We start from the raw sequence: 19,697 nt of genomic DNA, 5'->3' as shown, positions 1-19,697 counted from the left end.
TAAAAATTAATTGGATTTTATGCCTGATTCAAACAAATTAAAAGCTACAATAAAGGTGTGACACCATGATGATAACTTACTATAGTGTTAATGAATAAGATTGTGATGAGGCATCTAATTAGGGGTATGCATAAAATGGAACATATTTACATGTTTCTTAAGAACATTCTAAGTTTAGTGTATCCTTTAAGAACAAAAACTTGAAATGGTTCCCATATGTTATTCGGATTTTGGATCTAAAGTTTCATTGCAAATGTGTTTTATTTTGGTCCCAGAACACTTGAAAAGAAAATTTTCTGTATCAAGATTGAAGGTCTATTGAGGTTGAAATAGCCTCTGCCTCCATGACCCCTTTATTGTTCAGTATTTTAAAGTTCACCACCTTGATTTCATATGATGTGCTCTGTATTCTATATAGAGCTCTTGAAGAAGGAAGAAAAATATCTAAAAGAACAGTATTCTTTTCTGAAGTGATAAATCTTCATATTTTGCTATGATGCTGTGCTCTGACTGCTTTATAATGGATTGAGTCATTAAGTGGGTTTCATGATTAGCATTTCAGATATTAAAATAAGTATATTCATTTTAATAACAATAGTATTTGGATAATTTTCAAAACCTTTTCAGATAGTGCACATCAATCCCAGTAATAATAAGAGATAAAATTATTAGCACAACACACCCTTTTCTGATTCAAAAGAGGAAAAAAAAATGTTACTCAAAATAGGAAATTATAGATATGGCACATTTTATTTCATTTCCTTTGTTTATTACAAGCTTCAAATCTACCACAAATTACTTCTAACACATGGTAGTAGTAGCATAGAAGAGCAGATTTGCATAATCAAGCTAGCAAAAAAAGAATCCTTCACATAGTTTAGATTTGCTTCCATATTAGCGGCAGGTGAAAGTTGCTAGGAGATGAAACTAGAATCTTAAAACTCTAAACAAGGTATCAGCAGTTATTGGCAAGCTTGTAGGGCATGGGGATAAGTCAGCATGTGCAGACACATCCACGAGAAACCATAAAGGTTGGTGCCTGTCTTTTCTGAATGTGCTCAATGACCGTGAACTGAAAAAGCAAGCTGTCAAACAACTGTGAATCTGTGTTCTCGGATCTGACCTTGTCTGTCATGCAACTTGTCCTTGTCTGTTTCTTCCATTATAACACTCTGAATTTCAGTAACGGTGATCAGCATTCTTAATCAATCTAATTTTCATGTTTGATTCTGAGATTAGCAGTATTTCAATCAGTTTCCATGCGGCTGATTTATATCGTTCAAACTCAGTTCTGCATATTCAGAAAATATGATTATGCATGTAATTATTAATAGTGTTTGGAATGCATCTAATTACTAATTTGCCCATCCCACACAAAACAAACTCACAGGTATGTAAAAATAGAGGAAATCACCAAGCAATAATATTAATACATAATATTTGATTTGATTATTTGATTTTTTCAGACTGTAATATATAGTAACTCAGAAAATTAACGATGAAAACAAATGCAATTTACTTGTCAGTACAAACTATTACCTATTTTATGTAATACGATTATACAGGCATGCAGCCATTTTAATAGAAAGTTTCCCTGTAAGAATTTCTAGAGCTTGGAAATTTCTGTATGGCTCTACAATCCTTTACATTGATAAGACATTCATTAGTTTGATTGATGTGGGACTGAAAGCAGCAGAACCATCATCTTGGAAATATGTCCAGTTCACTCCAATTCTCTCCCACAATTCCAAGCACCTTGAATTGATTGCAAAAATCTCATTTGGAATAGTAAAAACTTATTTTATATAAATTTTCTTAGGTCTGTTGGAAAGACTGACATTTTTGTATCTGAAGATGGGGAAAGGCCAGTATATTCCGGGGTAGTCATAACTCAAAGATTTTGCTAATGAAACTTTGCCATTTCTAGGAGCTGGATTACGAAACAAAGACCAGCTACACACTGAGAACTGAAGCAGCAAATAAGCAGGTAGATGCCCGCTTTCTAAGCCTTGGACCATTCAGTGATATGACAACAGTCAAGATCATTGTGGAGGATGTAGACGAACCACCCATGTTTAGTTCACTTTCGTATAGCATGGTGGTATCTGAAGCAGCCAAAGTAGGCACTATTATTGGTACTGTAGCAGCCCATGATCCAGATGCATCTAACAGTCCTGTCAGGTAATTTGATAGCTCATTTCCATTTTTTTTTTCAGGGTATTCAACTGTATATTCTTTTCATTTATTTATTCCTGTTATATGTTGCTTTTCTCACAGGAGTATTTGAAAATATGAGGCCTTTGTCAGTTCAAATGGAGGAATATCTCTATTCTCTCCCTTTATTTTCTTCCTTTATAATTCCAAAGTTGAGAGTGAGAGGAAGGGAGGGAGGGAGAGAGAGAGAGAGAGAAAGAATGAATATGGCAGTCATTTGGTCAACTGAAACAAGGTTCCATTTCACTTTAAAATTGTGTACAAGTATTTTAACAAGGACTGTGTAGAGAATGCCAAAGATCTTTATAAATGTGCAGTTCACTAAGCTGTTAAGAGATGGAAGCAGCTAAATCTGCATAATATTAATTTGCTTTTCTGTTGTAATTGCAAATAGGTTTAATTCTTTGGGACACAGCAATTTATAAACATTCAATACCTCTTCATCAGTATTCTAGGCTACATTGCAATGGTTTTGTGGCATTTGTTTTGTGGCATACAGGGAGAGGGACGGCATACATTATAAATGAAATCTGAGAAAAATATTCCACAGATGACAAGAATTTCTCATTATCCACAAACCATAGCTTTTGTTCTCCCTAAATTATACCAGCTGCTATTCACAAACAAGATTATTTCTAGAAACAAAATCAGTCCTAGATATTGCTTCAGTATTTATTTTTCAAAAATGTCCATATATATATATGTATAGTATGAGTGTGAAGTCCTTATATTGTGTGTGAATGTATGTATTTTAGTTTGTGATATTAGATTGGCTGAAAAGGAACTTCTTCAAAATAATTACATTCAAAGTACTGTTGAATGTAATAATTTTGTTGAAGAGCAGAACGGGTCTGATAACGATGCAATTATAACTTAGACATGCCAGGTTTTAGTGCTTTATTTGAGCCAAAACTGATATCTATTTTGAAAAAGATAAGCCCCAAATGCTTGCAACAATTTTATTAGATACTAATAATCAGTTGAATGTTTCTCAAGAAAATACACAAATGGCTTCCATTGTGACTGTTTATTAGCAACATTGAAGAAGAGTAGAGTTATTTACTTAAAGGGTTAAAAGCTGACCAGAAGCTGACCAGAAATTAAATTCCATCTACCTTGGTCTATCAAGATTGATTATATTAGGAAGATGACCAGCAATACCTCTGAAGCCAACCATGAAGATTTTTTACCAGTTTTATCCTTTTTTAAGTCCAGCAAGATCAATATTTATTGTTTCACATAAAAAGGATCACTTTCTTGAATCTTCAAATTATCTTTATGACTGAACCACAAGTGTAGATTTTCATCAGCTGGATGGCTTCAACCTGCAACCAGTTTTTTCTTCTAACTCTGAAATGTCCTTTTGGTCAAACGTGAATTAAAGAATTTGTTTTGACCTATATCTACTTAAAGTCATTTTATTTGATTAGGAATAAGTTTGGCAGAATGTGGAAAATTTTTATGTCTATAGAAGCATATTCTTTTTCAAACCATGGTTTTACAATATTCAATATTTATGTCAGTATTGATGAACTAGCTCAGTAGTAGTCAACCTGGTCCCTACTGCCCACTAGTGGGCATTCCAGCTTTCATGGTGGGCGGTAGGGGTTTTGTCCCCTACTTTATAAATCACCATTACTGTGGAACCGATGGGTGGTTAGAAATTTTTTTTACTACTAACAGAGATACAAAAGTGGGCGGTAGGTATAAAAAGGTTGACTATCCCCGAACTAGCTGACGAAAGGTCTACATTTCTCTGCCATTTATATCTCCCATTGCTACATATCCAAAAGAGGTGATAATTCTGAAATCATCATTATAATCAGTAAAACTCTGGAACTTATATGAAATAGTCACATATCACTCTCTACTCATTTGTTTTAATCAATTACAGTGTTGTTGCCATTCTCCTAAATTACTCCTTTCCTTCACTTGCTCACTTTCCTGATGAACTTAAATCAAATTATGGATTCTGTGGAAAATTATAGTTAAGCCATTTTACTTCACTACTGTTTAAATCATGCCACAAGCTTTTTGTCATTCTTGAAGTGCTGCCCTGCACACAAAAAAGCTTTATGTAGAATGATTCATACTACCAGTGGGTGAGAACTCTGATTTTATACTTTTATTGTGATGGCAGGAAAATGATTTAGAGTTATACTATTATCCTGTGAACATACCCAAGTCTGGAAATATTTTGTAATGAATCTCAAAGGACATGGCTGTTTACAATGAGGGTAACCAAACCAACGAGCATTGGATATCTCTCTGTATTCTTTGCTGTTTATTTTTGCTTTGAAATTTTCTTTCAAAAGAATTTGGAGGAAGAAAGAGAGTGTGTTTAAGCCAAAGGCGTTCAGTGATAAGAGTCTGAGTTTGTATGATGACAATCAAACTCCAAGAGCAAATGTGATGATATATAATCTACTCTCTGATTTCCTTATCCATCCTTTTTCTGCCTATAAAATATATTTTTTAAAAAACTGTTACATCTCATTGTGCAAACTGATGGAAATGGAATAGGTTAAATACAAATGGCTGATTTCTAGATCTATTTTATGTTATGGTTATATTTACATGTAGAGTATTCCCTTCAACCCACCACCAAAAATTCTTGCTGCATCCAGGAATTAAATAACAGAAAAGGCAAGAATATACCTGTGACCTCCCTTAAGAAAAACATTATGAAATATAGGGATGAAGCTAACACAGTATGTTTTACAGAAGCAGGTAACGTTGTATAATGTACTATCTTAGTTTAGGAATATAATAAAACATCAGATTCAAAAAAGAATTTAGATGAAGAGGGAAAATAATAAAAAAAAATATTTCACCTTAATGTGAAATCAGTGAAACATTTTAAACAATGCAATTGTATATACATCAAAAATTTGCATTCATCTTCCATCCAGGTATTCAATAGATCGAAATACAGACTTAGAAAGATATTTCAATATTGATGCCAACACTGGGGTTATTACTACGGCAAAGACATTGGACAGAGAGACAAATGCTGTTCATAATATTACAGTTTTAGCAATGGAAAGCCGTAAGTTGCCAATTTTTTAAAAATTGAAATGTTATGAAGTGATGATTTTCACTGTATTAGCTGAGCAAATTTGAATCATTTTTTTTTCTAAAACCAATGTTAATAGAAGTTTCTAGTTATAAGGTCTGAACTACACAGAGTTAATATTTATTCTATTCCATGATAATTCTATGTATTTTAAAGTACTTCTATGTATCATAGGATAAAATGTGTATCTGTTGTTGTAGAAACAGCTCTACTGTGATGTTTTATTATTTTATATAATCATTTTTATGGATTCAGAGACAAGAAATAGATTGGTTAATAAATGGCATTAAAAGGACACTGCAGAATTGATTGATCATGTAAATCTTTGGAACCCTAGAATTATATTTGACTGATATTATGGATAACAGAGGTTCATTAGTCGTCTCTGTTACTACAAATTGGAATTTACTGTGTATAACTACTATGTCAATACATACATCTTGGTTAAAGAGAGTGGTTTCATTAGATTCTGCTGGTGATGGCTGAAACTATGAAATGCAACAACCTGGGTAGGTTATCCAGGTTTATTCCTTTGCTTTTATCTAAAATAGTAAATAAAAGGTGGTAAAAATTAAAATATTAGTCATTGATTGGATGAGATGTTGCAACTACTGTATTTTGTTGTCATTGCCACATTTTTTCCCACTGACAATTTCATTTTGTTAATGCAGTTATACAGAATATATTAGATACCTGCAGAATTGATTTATGATCAAGAATAATAATTCCTTTTTGTTCTTTTTATCAGAAAATCCTTCACAAATTGGGAGGGGATATGTGGCCATCACTATCCTGGATATTAATGACAATGCACCTGAGTTTGCTATGGATTATGAAACAACAGTCTGTGAAAATTCAGAACCTGGCCAGGTGTGGATTTATATTCAAAACAGCTTGATGATATTTTCTGCAAAACAGTGATTTGATTTACAGTGATTCCTCTTTTAAGTTAAAATATAATCAATTCATTGCAATAAAACTGAGATGTTGATTTGAAGCTAAAATAAGCATTAACTGGGTCTGAAACCTTTATCATCCAAGATCCCACTACAGAACTGCACAGGTGAATCTATACTACACACAGATTTGAACATCTTCTAGATGATCTTAAACAACCCATTTCCAGTCTTTTAGACATCTCCCTTTAGGAGTACAACATTTCTGGTTTCTGTTTTATATAATGTTTCTGGTTCATACAGCACTTCCTAGGAAGTTTAAGGACACATTAAATTTGCTAGACCACCCTTTCTCAACAAACACCTTGAAGAACATTAGGATGCCATGAGAAGCTGGTAGGAATTCCACAGGATTTTTTTGGAGGAGTAGGGGCCTTAATTATCTTTAAAGTTTATGAAAAGCCAATGTAGTCCTAGGCTTATTAACAGAGGGATAGAATCAAGATCACGAGAAGTGTTAATACCACTTTATAATGCCTTGGTAAGACCACACTTGGAATACTTCATCCAGTTTTGGTCCCCACAATATAAAAAATATGTTGAAACTATAGAAAAAGTGCAGAGAACAGCAACAAAGAAGATAATGAGACCATAGATCAAAACTTATGAAGATCAGTTGCTTGAACTGAGTATGTCCAGTTTCATGAAAAGGGAGTCTAGGGGTGACATGATAGCAGTGTTCTAAGTCATTGCCATAAAGAGAGAAAGTCAACCTACTCCCCAAAGCATCTGAAGGCAAGGCGAGAAGCAACGGCTGGAAACTAATCAAGGAGAGAAACAACCTAGAACTAAAGAGAAATTTCTTGACAGTTAGAACACTCAATCAGTGGAACTACTTGCCTCCAGAAATTGTGAATGTTCCAACATTGGAAATTTTTAAGAAGAGATTGGACAGCTATTTGTCTGAAATGGTATAGGATTTCCTTCCTGAGCAGGGGTTGGACTAGAAGACCTCCAAGGTCCTTTCCAACTCTGTTATTCTGTTATTGCTGTGAGTCACCCAGAGTTGTTTTTATGAGGTCGGCAGCCATATAAGTTTTCTGCATACATACATGATCGTAATTGGGAGGAACAAAATAAATTTTTGAGCTTCCTGTGTCATGCAGTGCTAGTCCTTGCAATGTTGGGAATTTCGACTTGAGAGAACATAGCTGCCCACGTGCTGCTTTGCTGTGGTAAACCTTATAAAATGTGGATTGTGTAGGCTAGAGGTGAATTGTATTGTGAATGTATGCAATTTTGGTAGGACTTCCCTGAGACTTGAAAACTATTTGAAGAAAACTATTCCAAGATAGTAAAGATTAAGAAAGGCTGCAGTGTTTCTCAGCTTCAGCAACTTTAAGATGCATGGACACTAACTCTGGGAAATCCCCAGCCAAGATGAGTGATGTGCTGGAGTGGTGTCCTAGAGAGTCCACTTCAAGAAAAGATGACTAAATGGAAGAGATAGGTAGAGTCAAGACAAATAGCAACATTTACATTTATTATTACATCCTATGCTAAGCACATGGAGCTACAAGCATACTCCACAATTTTTGATCCGCAGCTAGTCTCCACGTTCTTCCATTTAAGGTTAATGTTTTTCAGCTCGTGATTGATATTTAAGTGAACTAAATTAATTACTGAAATTATTATTATTTATAATGTACTACTTATAGTTTCTTTTATTGCCTAAAAATACACTTTTCATGGAATTTTTGGACGGGCACTGGGATTCTACCAAGGCTTTAAAGGACTATACATGAGTCTCAAGGTGTTCTCCTGTCATGCAGAAAAGCAAGTCTGCAACATACATTTGAATCAGCTGTTATTATGTCTTGGGAAAATAAGTGTCAGGATAACAAAGTTCAAACATTTGAGTTTGTGCTAAATCCTTTAGGCAAAAACTTAAGCTTTCAGTTTGACGGAGCATTTGCAGCTTCTTTAGAAAAGATTTCTTTGGCCGACAGTATTTTTCTCTCTCTTAAAATTCATTAAAATCACTGAACCCATCAAAGCTATCATTTCCCCCATTTGTTTCTTTTAAAAGAAATAACTTAATCTACTCTCTGGGGCTTTGAAATGATAACATTGTCCAAAACAATGTGAATTTGATTTGGAAGTATTTTCAGGAAAATGCTCCCCCTCAAAAGCATTAAACGGGCCCAGATTACACATTAGACTAACAACATTAAAATATGTGATACATTATGAATTGAAATGGCCTTATAATTCCTGTTCAATTCACCTGAAGTTAAATGTATAAATTAATAATGTTTTTCCCCTCAACACCCAGAGTGGTAGAAGAGGAAGTAAAGAACATTATTTCTATCATTTTCATTGTTCCAAGAATTATATATACATAGAAATTGGCTCTTTCTAGAAACCGTTTCAAAACATTTTTGTTGTCTTTTGTTCTAAAAATACAACACCCCCCTGCTGTAGAAGATCCACCACTTGGAGCCAATTTCAAGAAACAAATTCTGCCTAAGGAAGTGAAATTTATTCTACTGATATATTATGTTTTATCGAGAGATTAATTGAATAGTGCCTGTCTTTTCTATCATGTTATTTTCCAGCAAGGAGAGCTGTTCAGAAAAGAAAACCTTCAATATACATTCTGAAAAGTACTTTCAATAAATATAGATTTCAGGTCACATTAATATTTAAACTTTATGAGTAATTACGTATTCTTAATGCAAAATAATTACATTGCAATGAAAACAAACTAAAATTGATATGAAGACAATGTTTTTCCCTCCTTAGATCATTCAAAGAATCAGTGCCATCGACAGAGATGACCCACCTAATGGTCATCAGTTTTTCTTCAGTTTGGCAGGAGATGCAACAAACAACCACAACTTCACATTACAAGATAACAAAGGTAAGGTATCAGTCACGGTTCTAGCCTGAGGTCATTTCAGAATAAGCATGCTACCACTCTTAATTTCTTCAGACAAGCAACCCTGACTATCACCTAGAGTAACTTCCTTGTCAGGAAAAACATTAATTAAAAGCAATCAGGCCCCATAGTAATTTCTTATCTATAGATGATCTGTCAGGAAAAAAAGGTGTTAGTTAAATCATTTCAATCTATGAACCAAACAGATGGGCTTCAAATCCTTTGTTAAACTAATTATTTTCACTTTTTTTTTCTTTTTTTTCCCTAAATGAAATTATACTTCAGAGCATTAACATTACTGGGCTTCAGATTTAGATGTAGATTTTCTATTTCATTTTTTATCCTGCAAATAATTCAAGGCAGCGAACATACCTAATACTCCTTCCTCCTCCTATTTCAACAACAACAACAATCCTGTGAGATAAGTCAGGCTGAGAGAGATTGACTAACCCAAAGTTACCCAGTTCGCTTCCGTGCCTATGGTAGGATTAGAATTCGTGGTCTTCTGGTTTCTAGGCTGATGCCTTAATCACTAGTCAAATTGCTTTCATTTATAGGCTCCAAAAATCCAGAAAAAAACTTTTCAAAACTTTTCAAAACTTGTAAAAAAATAGTTTCCCACACATCACTTGCAACATATGTGTCACATCGATCATAAATTGGAGCCAAGAGCTAAAAACCCCACATTTCTGGTTGTTAATGTCATTTCAGTCTCCTGAAAATAATCCTAAATTCCTAATGGATACAGATTAGTATTGTTTTGCAAAGTTTTAATCTTGTTTTATTGTTTTATTCATGTTTAATATTGGATGCTGAAGAAAAATCCTGGAGGAAACACTTTGTCTCAGCCATGAGGCAGCTATCGGTAACAGAATGCGATTAACTCATTCTCCAGAAACATATTGGTTCTTGGCCTGTAAATGATGTTTGGAAAGAGAAAAATCCTTGTGGTTTACAATTGATTCCAGGGTTATTGACTTACCATCCTATCAAAGAATGCAGACATTCTTGTTACCTTTTGTTTACTTATACTGTATTTCTTTCTTGCTCAGTTGTACTATGTTATTGCACTGGCCTTTTGATCCCTCTCATTGAACTTACCCTGTCAATTCTTTTATAGTTATTAGGCATTCTATATCAGTTATACTTCTGTTCCGAAACTTCACACAACTGGAGTTGTGCTTCAAACTAGACAACCTGTTCATTTTCTATCTTAAAGATAGACATGTTTTGAGTGATGTGGAGCCACACTTAACATTTTTTTGAAAAGAAGAACTTGTTTAAGGGTCAGCTATGGCTTTTGGATATGTCCTCATCTTTCCCTTAATATAGAAGGGAAATGTCACCAATTTTAGACAATGCTTTGGATCTAGTTTTAAGATTATGTTCAGCCTAGCACTAAAATCTTCTGCTCAACACATTGACCATATAACAGCAAGGATATAGATATTTCATATGTGCTGCTGTTTATTTATTGGTAGAAGACTGTTTACTTTTAGAAAATATCCAAACATATGTAATTTTACAATCCACTATCTGAGGATTATAGTTAAAAATAAATACCTATTATAATTAAATATATAATACAAAGTCTTCCAGAAATAAGATATTATCTATCCTTTATTAAATTCATCATCTGTTTTTGTTTCTAAACTGAAATCTTTGCTATGACCTCATTTAAAGAGCTTAGATATGTTCCATTATCAAAATTAATTGTTCTTGTGTCTGCTTAGCCCAGATCCTGAAGATTGAAAATCAGTTCAGTGTAGTATTTCTTTGATTTATGTATCATTTTAAAGAGTAGTTTTCAATTTTTGCAATTCTTTAAATAGATAGCAATGTAATTTTTGTGTGAAGGACAAATGAATATTCAGAATTTGCATTTCTAATTCATTTGCACTAATTTTAATTTTTGAGATATATTTTCACGTTAATGAATCATCTTCTGATAGATGTTCTTCTGACTACATAGATTGATTTCTTAAATTTTAATTTGAACATACTTAGATTTGTGACAACAATGTATTTTGTCGAGCTTACTAAATATAGATTATGTACTGATAGGTACATTTTGTGTAAAAAGCCATTTCATATTTCAAACATAAACCATGAATGGCAAATATGGTTTCAGACAGTATTTTATTGGCAATCGAGACCTTGAACTGAATCTGGAAACAAACCATAATACCAGTGTTTTCACAATATCATGCAGCATGAGGATGGTTATATTTGGTACTAGTTAAAAATTTTTTGTGGTTTTCAAGAGCTGCCCCATATTGAGTAAATGGCATTTGAACAAATGCAAATAGCAAGGGCATAAGTGACCGTTTTCAGTCTGTACTTTTCTACATAAGACCCCAACTACTTGGCAGAAGCTCTCCTGGACACAGTATCCACAGCGTCTCCAACAGAAACCTGAAGTCCAGGAAGAGCCCTTGGAGTGCAAGCCTGCCCTTTCAGGGGAGTCTAACTTCAAGAACAGCCAAAGTAGATTGTGAATTAACAACCACTCTGTCTTGCTTCGGTTGAATCTGATGCTGTATAAATCTGACTCATCAGCACATCATCAACGTATTGATGATACCTCACTCCAAACCATCAGATCATCTCATCCATGTAGATGAGGAAGAGAAATGAACCCAGGGAACCCCATATTGACTTTCTCTGAGATTAACCTTTTCCCCTCCTGCAACGACTAAGAGACCTACCTGCTTAGGAAATGGGTGGCCAATAGACCCTCCCAATCCTAAATCTCACTGACTGCCAGAAATATGCTGTGATTCACATAACTGAAAGTTGAAGAAATGCATAGCAGGGCAATAATGGTTGCTTTTCCACCATACATGGCCAATTACAGGACACCAGGGAGGGCAACTTATTCAATTTCTGACTCATTCCTGGCTTGCATTCCTACACCAAGGGTTCACATAAATCCCAGTCTTCTGGAATCTTTGCATTTGTTGTCCTATCACTTTGCCCTAACTTTACTAAGAAGAAAGTTTGGATATAGGACAATAGTCCTTCGCTGTAGATTTAAGCCAGATTTCTTGAAAAGGCGAACTAGTGCTTTTTCCAATGCTACTGGTACTTTCCTTAAAAAAAGGCGTTGACTACTGTCCAAAATCCAATCTGCATTTTCTTCCTTGCTTTTAACTTGCCCACAATATGAAGAAAAAAAGATGGGCTTATAAATAGATTTGTTTTATAAAGTATTTAAGGTTTTGGTTGGTTGGATGATTGGTTGGTTGGTTGGTTCTGTTTTGTGCATGTACTTACTTTAATAATACTGCCTTATGCCAGCAGGCAAGATCAAGTGATTTTCACTTGATTATTCTAAAGAGGGAATAAGAGTTTATTTTTAGTCCGAGTCACATACAGATATGATTACAATAAATGTGTCTTTCTTTCAGTTAATTTTTTTCCCCATGGATAGTGGGAATGGCAAGAAAGCCAAAATTACTTTGATCTTATGTTATGACTTGATTACAGTTTTAAGATCTAAGAGCAGTCATAAAAAAACCTTTGGATCAACTAATTTGAAATATATATATAAAACCATTTTTTCAGCCTTAGTTGTCTTTGCGTCGTATTTCTTCATGCAAGCTTTCTCCCTAAGCAAAGACACAGGAGTATTATTTAAATTAGTAGCAACCCATTTTGGAGATCGTTTGAGAAGGGAATCATAAAGAAAGCCAATCCCTTCCCTATTTATTATAATTTTTACAGAGAAGGGATTGGCTTTCTTTATGATTCCCTTCTCAAACGATCTCCAAAATGGGTTGGGGATAATCTCTAGAGAACAATAAGGAGTTAGTTGAGGATACAATTATTATTTTTTCATTGCCAATTTAGCATTGAAGTTGTGATTACTACTTAGTCTTTTTACTATGAACAATTTATGCTTATTCTTCTTCTAACACTACCCGGTATATTCTCCCATATTAAACAAATATAACATTCCTGCCAAAACTATTAAGGGAGGTCTCTGCCACCAAACTCAGAATAGCAGGGACAACAGTAGTTCTGCTGAAGTAAAGAAAAAAGCAAACTATTATGTAATGCATTGTTAACCACGGGCAACTTACTAACAGTAGGCAATGCTTTTTTTTTTTTTTTATCAATGGGCACCTTTCCCTTCAAAATCAGGTTTCATCAGTGAAAGAATCTGCTTTCCACAGTAAACAAAAGCTGTCTGATTCTTTTTAATTTTAATGGTGCCAAAGACTGGCAGCTTTGTTAAAACTCCTTTTACTTTGCCTACATTTGTTGGTACTGGGTGCTTCGCCCTCCTGCCTGAAAGTTAGTTTTTAAAATTAGTTGTGTGTCAAAAGCTCTATCTTCAGTCTCTTGGATCTAGTACCTAAGTGGACAGCCAAGAATAATCCTTGGAAAATGTAGAGGTCTGCCTGAAGAGGATCAATTCCAAAACACCGAAGACAAGTTGAAGCAAGTGAAGAAAATGGTTACTTATTCTGCCTCTGTTTAGTTATATCTCTGACAGTATAATTGCAGTATAATTACCGGCGGTTATGAATTGGATCAAACCACCTGGAGAATACTCCTGAAAAAGCCATACAGAATGACTCAAATTGACTAAATAGCAATTGTTCCAAATATTCTGTGTAATACATCTACCCAAATCCTAAAGAGTGGCATAATGAACTCTTAACTGGACACTGGGATGATCTTTGGAGAATATGTGATTTTCCTGAGTGGTAAATCTCTTCGCTATTCTTCTTATGTGCATTCTACATTTATATATATAGTCCCTGCATTTCTAAAAAGAGGAACATTAACCATAGGTCTCCACGAGGCCAGGAGGCAACAAGTGGCAAAACATATGTTCTCACCCACTTACATACTTGCATCTGACATTAAGATCCAAGTACAAAATCCAAGGGGTTTTATTTGAATGTGTTAAAATGAAACTGTATCTCAGTTGGGCCAATTATAATGGGCATAAGTCAGGGATAGAAATTATGGCTCTCTGGATATTACTGAATTATAGCTTACAGCATCCAATCATTAACTGGCTGGGGTTGCTGGGAATTGTATTTTAACAACATATCTAAGGACACTTTTTCACTAGCACAGCTGAGCACAGCTGAAGCAAGAACTTTTAATCTTTTCTATTGCCTTTCTTGTGTTATTGTATTAATACCTAGAATTTCAAGCCTGCCACCAGGAAACGTGAAAGGTTTGTCATAGTTCAATTAGCAAATCTTTTTATTAACTATTTACAAAGGGCCATTGCAGTCTCTATACTTACTTCCAGAGACTATGCTTTGTACTTTCAAATTATGAGGCATATTTATTTATATTGCCAAGCTAATATACTATTATAATTAATATTAAAAAACAGACTTTTTTCTTTAAGAAAATGTCTCCCTTTTGTCTTTTCCTTGATCTAGACAATACAGCATCTATACTCACCAGACGAAATGGCTTTCGAAGGCAAGAACAGTCCGTTTATTATTTGCCAATATTCATTGTAGACAGTGGCTCACCTTCCCTGAGTAGCACCAATACACTCACGATTCGCGTCTGTGACTGCGATGCAGATGGCATTGCCCAAACATGTAATGCAGAGGCCTACATCTTGCCAGCTGGACTTAGTACTGGAGCACTCATAGCAATCCTGGCTTGCGTGTTGACATTGCTAGGTATGTTTGTGTGGTTTCTTCACTGAAGGGAACAATCTTCCTTCAAAATACATGAAATACTGTTATTTTAATTTCTTAATTATTTCATGAATTATTAATTCATTTTTAATTATTTCTTTTTATTGCAAGAAATATAGGGACTAAAAATAGTTTTTAAAATCATCTCATATAAAGGTCCAGATTTGCTTAACATCAGTAGATGTGGTTGCATCTGATATCTTCAGTTCTTTATAACATTTAATTTCTCTAATGTCTGATTTTTTTAAATTAACTTTTTGGTGTGTTTTTGGAGTGATCATTCAGGATAACTAACAGTTAAAACAAGAAATAAAGATATATAATTACAAAAATAAATAGCAAGAAATCTTGGCCTTGTCAAAAATCAGGCAGTGGTGTTATTGTGTTTAAATTGATGGAACAGTGTTGCACAAGTTTTGATGGTAATGATATCTGATGACCTTGGGTGGAAATTCTATAATGGGAGGAAACATTTTTTTCATATATCCTGCAGCCAGTTGAGCATTTAAAAGACAGACACAACAATGTGAACTGAATTTGAAAGAAGCCAGAATTCTTATCAGGTCAGGTCATTTTATAACGTGTTTTATAACGTGCCTATAACGTGTTTATGCAGTCGTATTTTATCTGATACAAAAAGCATCAAAATTTATGATTGTTAAAAAACCATTATCTCTAATGACAGATTAATTTATTTGGGATATATATGAACGTACAAATTTTAAACAAACGTCTGCTCCATTCTTTTTTTTTTAATTGATCACATAGAACTAAATTACATTAGCAAAATGGTAGAAAAGCAAAATATTAAGGAAGCACTAAGATGCGTTACATTCTCTTAAGGGTAGACAGTGAGCTGTGAATGTAGTAGTGAATGTTTGTTCAGTATTGTCCGATGTTTTATTCATTTCATAATTATGGCTTTGCTTAGGTCTGGATATTTCTGGACGAATAGAGCTTGTTCAAAGTTAATCCAAAGTTCCTATCTTACTGGAGTACATTTTGCATTATCTACTAAGGAAATCATTCTCATTTATATAATAAACATTGAACTGAAACTTTCTACAGCCGTATCACATTGCATGTAATCATTCAGACTAGAAACTTCCAACCTCCATCTGTATGATCTTTTTCCGTAATACTCCCCATGTCAAAGGGCATTATAGAATTCTGCTTGCTCAGAATTATTTCTTAAACAAAACAATTATATGTGGAATGGAAGAAATTCACTTACAGATTTACAGGAATATTTAAAACTGGTTGTTTTCTCAAGCATAGCAATTCAGATAAGCTTGAAAAGAACTTGATGAGAAAACCATAACATCATTATTATTTTCATATACCTATTCTTATTGGGATCTGTCTTTCTTCTTGGCTGTTGAAAATTACCCATATAGTAAAATATAAAACAAAATGAAGAAAATGGCATGAATTCACCGCTAGGCTCTTTCAGGCTTTATCTGGTAACTGGATTAGAACCAATTAGATAAGCCCACAGGAAAATCCAAGGATAAATAATATTTATTGAAGAAAGTAGAAAGACTTCCCTAGAAAGTAGAAAGAATATCCCTAGAATTTACTATTAATTATGGAACTAGCCTTATTTATAAATACAAGAATAAAATATTTTTATATTTAATTTTTATCTCCACCCTAAATGATAGAGAACGTGCTCCTCTTTGTTTGGATATATTTGATCATTCTTGTCCTTTCTTTTTACAGTGATAAGTTTTATTTTGATCTGGTTGCTCACTGACTGTGTAGAATTAACTCTCAACAGGTGTTGTGCCAAATTCAGAAATCATTATAACTTTTGTTTGGTTAACCTTTTCAGAATTTAAAATCTTTTTTCCTAAGTGTGCTAGCTTTCTAAGTGTTTCTAACTTTCAGTTTTCTAACTTTCTGTTTTTGAATAGTACAGGTTTTTAAAAACAGTTTCCACCAAAAATATCAGATATAAAAGTTAAGATAACAATACTTTACTGAGTAGTGTGATTATTGTGCTAAGAAATAATAAAAGTAAAGACTCAGATCTTCAGTTGGCCCCTTTACCTTATTAAAGCTCACAAATACATTTCATAATTGATATATTAAATCTGAGCTCTAGAAACGCAACTGGCACTAAAGCAGATTTGAAGGCAGATTCAACTTTGCTGAGAACTCCAAGTTATATTGGAGACAATATAACTTATTAGATATAGAATAAAGATCAAATCCTTACTTCCAAACAATTCCTACATCATTCAAAGTATTCTTGCTTAAGCTACTGCCTTGCAAATCCAGCACAGTGGGATGACTCCAAAATTTCAAAATTTGCCATAAACTTATGTTACACAGTTTACCATTGTAGTTGAAAACTTTACCTGTAAGTCAAGATGTAAATCTGATTTTACATTATTTGCCTGGGGTCAAATAAAACATAAGTAAACTCCTAAAACTAATTTTGTAATTTGCAAAATCACATGAAAATTGTTATGACGCTTGTCATTTCATTTACACTTTACATAATTTTAAAGAGAAATGAAGAAAATCTTTAATGCCTCTGAATAATATGGCAATTGCAATATATTTTTTCAGTTAAAATAACAGAAATATAATAATAATAACTGCCTAATATTGGAGTTATAATGTTGTTTTTATAATAATTGCTTAATATTCTAGTTATAATTTTGTGCATATCAATAACTCTCTTTTTCTATACTTTCTTCACACCAAGTTTTATTGTATTTGAACGTGGTTCAGTCTAGTTAACCTGCTTTCCAGATCTGCATCAGTATTTCACATAGGTATCTGATTTGTAGAGGGTCATGTTAAGTTCTTTTTCAGATCAGGAATAAGTAAATTTTAATGGCTATGGATTGAGTTTAATGATTTCTGAGAACAAAGGTCATTGTAGTACAATACAAGAGGCTGTATAGTAAGAAGTAGGACTATGTTTTTCTCCCTAGTTTTGTGCTATAGTTGTTACTGTTTCGGCCTCAAAGTTTGAAAGAACACCTTATTAGATTTTTTTAAAAAAAAAAAAACAGAGTGGTGCCTATTTGCAGTTCAGCATGAACTTTTTAGGTTGCTTGTATTAAATCTTGATCTAATTTTTATTTAAGGTTTGCCTTTTTACACAATATTGCCTTTCAAAGCAGTTTAGGAGAATCAAATAATAGTTGGGTAATGAAATGCCTATAAGGAAACAACCAGGGGTGGGATTCAAATTTTTTAACAACCGGTTCTGTGGGTGTGGCTTAGTTGGTGGCCGTGGCTTGGTGGTCATGTGACCGGGTGGATATGGCTTGGTGGTCATGTTATTGGCTGGGTGTGGCCAACTCAATATCACTCACATCAAGGCACGTATCTCCTCGCCTGGCCTCTCATGACTGTGGGAATGCTGCAACAGTTGTAAGTGTGAAAAATGGTCATAAGTCACTTTTTTCAGTGCCATTGTAACTTTGAAAGGTCACTCCACACAAGCAAAGTACCAGCAAAGAAGGGGAAAAAAACTCCAGAGACATTCCTGAGACAGGAAGCCTAGTCCTATCAAGAATGTAATAAGGGTTAACCGAGAGGCAGTTTCTGTAAGCAACACCAGAATGTTTCCTTCCTGCCTTCCTGACAGGATTAAGCCAGTAATTTCTTCTAACAACCGGTTCTCTGAACTGCTTAGAATGTTAACAACCGGTTCTAGCGAATATGTGCGAACTGGTAGAATCTCAGCCCTGGAAACAACCAAGTTCAAAGAACACCAGGAACTCCACAGTTCAAACCTGAACTATAGATATTCTCTTCTATTGGCATAAAACAATATTTCAGGAACAAGTGAGTATCCTTTCAAGAAAGCTCTTGTACCCTTAAGCTCAGGTAAATAAAAGCTGGAGATACATTAGGTTATAACATATATTTATCCTTTAGAGTCCTTCTTCCTTTTCCTCTGTTATCTTTGTTTTGGTGAAGACAGGTCTCAAATAATTTGTAAGTCAGCTAAAAACAAATTTGGAATATTATGTTCTTAAACCTAAAAAAATATTGTACAGTAAAAGTAATGAACAATTCTGTCTGTGAATTTCATTATTTGTTTTGCCTAATACTAATAAGGATCCCATATTATTATAAAAGCTTACATATTTATTTTTATACAAGGTAAACGTATGATCATAATCCACTAGCAAGAATGTAGAGGTGAGAAAGAAAGATTAATGTAATTGTTAGCTTTTAAAGTACCATAAACTCTTTGTTGCCTTTCTGCTAAAAAAAAAAAAACCTCTAAAATAGCTGTATCTTATTTTAAAACTAGTGTTGGCTGATACTGTTTTTTCCCCAAACATGTCATCATTGTTAATTTTATAACTCTGTTCTATAATAGTTCCCATTGAAATCCAGCAATTAGTGCATTGGAAACAAAATTGACTAATTTTTCAGACATTGCCCTGGATTTTGCATGGTTGTTGATACAGCTTTTATTCAGATAGAGGTAAAAAAATTATTGTGCAAAAGCAGTTGAAGTTATTAGAAATTAATATTTTCTTAAAACCATTTATATGCTAAATTGTTTAACATTTCAAAGGACTTTTGGGAGGAGTTGGCTTCAAGCAATCATGAGCTGTGCAAGGCAAACTTCACAAAACATTCTTTTTATCTTGCTTTTTACTGTACCTCTCAGCAGATAAATCTACTAAGTTTCATATATTTTGCACTTATTAGCAGGTATTTAACTCCCCAGATAAAGTCTGCTGAACATGTCACAGTGTGAAAACACATTTTCACTGGCGTAATGAACAGATTAACTGCTTGCTACATGGCATAGTTAGTAACTTAGAATAGTCAAAAGTAATTTTAAAAGAAAGAAAGAAAAGCCTAGAGCATCCATTTGGGGGATAGATTTGAAATATGTTATATAT

General features: G+C 33.8%; 1 protein-coding gene across 1 annotated transcript in view; it reads left to right on the top strand.

The window, feature by feature from the left end:
- Positions 1–19,697, top strand: part of CDH7 (cadherin 7) — a 120,623-nt gene that overhangs the window by 86,709 nt on the left and 14,217 nt on the right. Inside the window, exons 7-11 of the mRNA XM_087931026.1 lie at positions 1,928–2,181; positions 5,127–5,263; positions 6,039–6,160; positions 8,992–9,109; positions 14,539–14,790. Coding sequence (XP_087787152.1) covers positions 1,928–2,181; positions 5,127–5,263; positions 6,039–6,160; positions 8,992–9,109; positions 14,539–14,790 — 883 coding nt within the window. The remainder of the gene's footprint in view (positions 1–1,927; positions 2,182–5,126; positions 5,264–6,038; positions 6,161–8,991; positions 9,110–14,538; positions 14,791–19,697) is intronic.

The sequence above is a fragment of the Pseudonaja textilis genome, chromosome 3 (genome assembly GCF_049901715.1).
Source record: "Pseudonaja textilis isolate UNSWEBS1 chromosome 3, rPseTex1.2, whole genome shotgun sequence".
Classification (NCBI taxonomy): Eukaryota; Metazoa; Chordata; class Lepidosauria; order Squamata; family Elapidae; genus Pseudonaja; species Pseudonaja textilis.
Note: the sequence above shows the minus strand (reverse complement) of the source record. Positions and strands in the feature narration are given on the sequence as shown.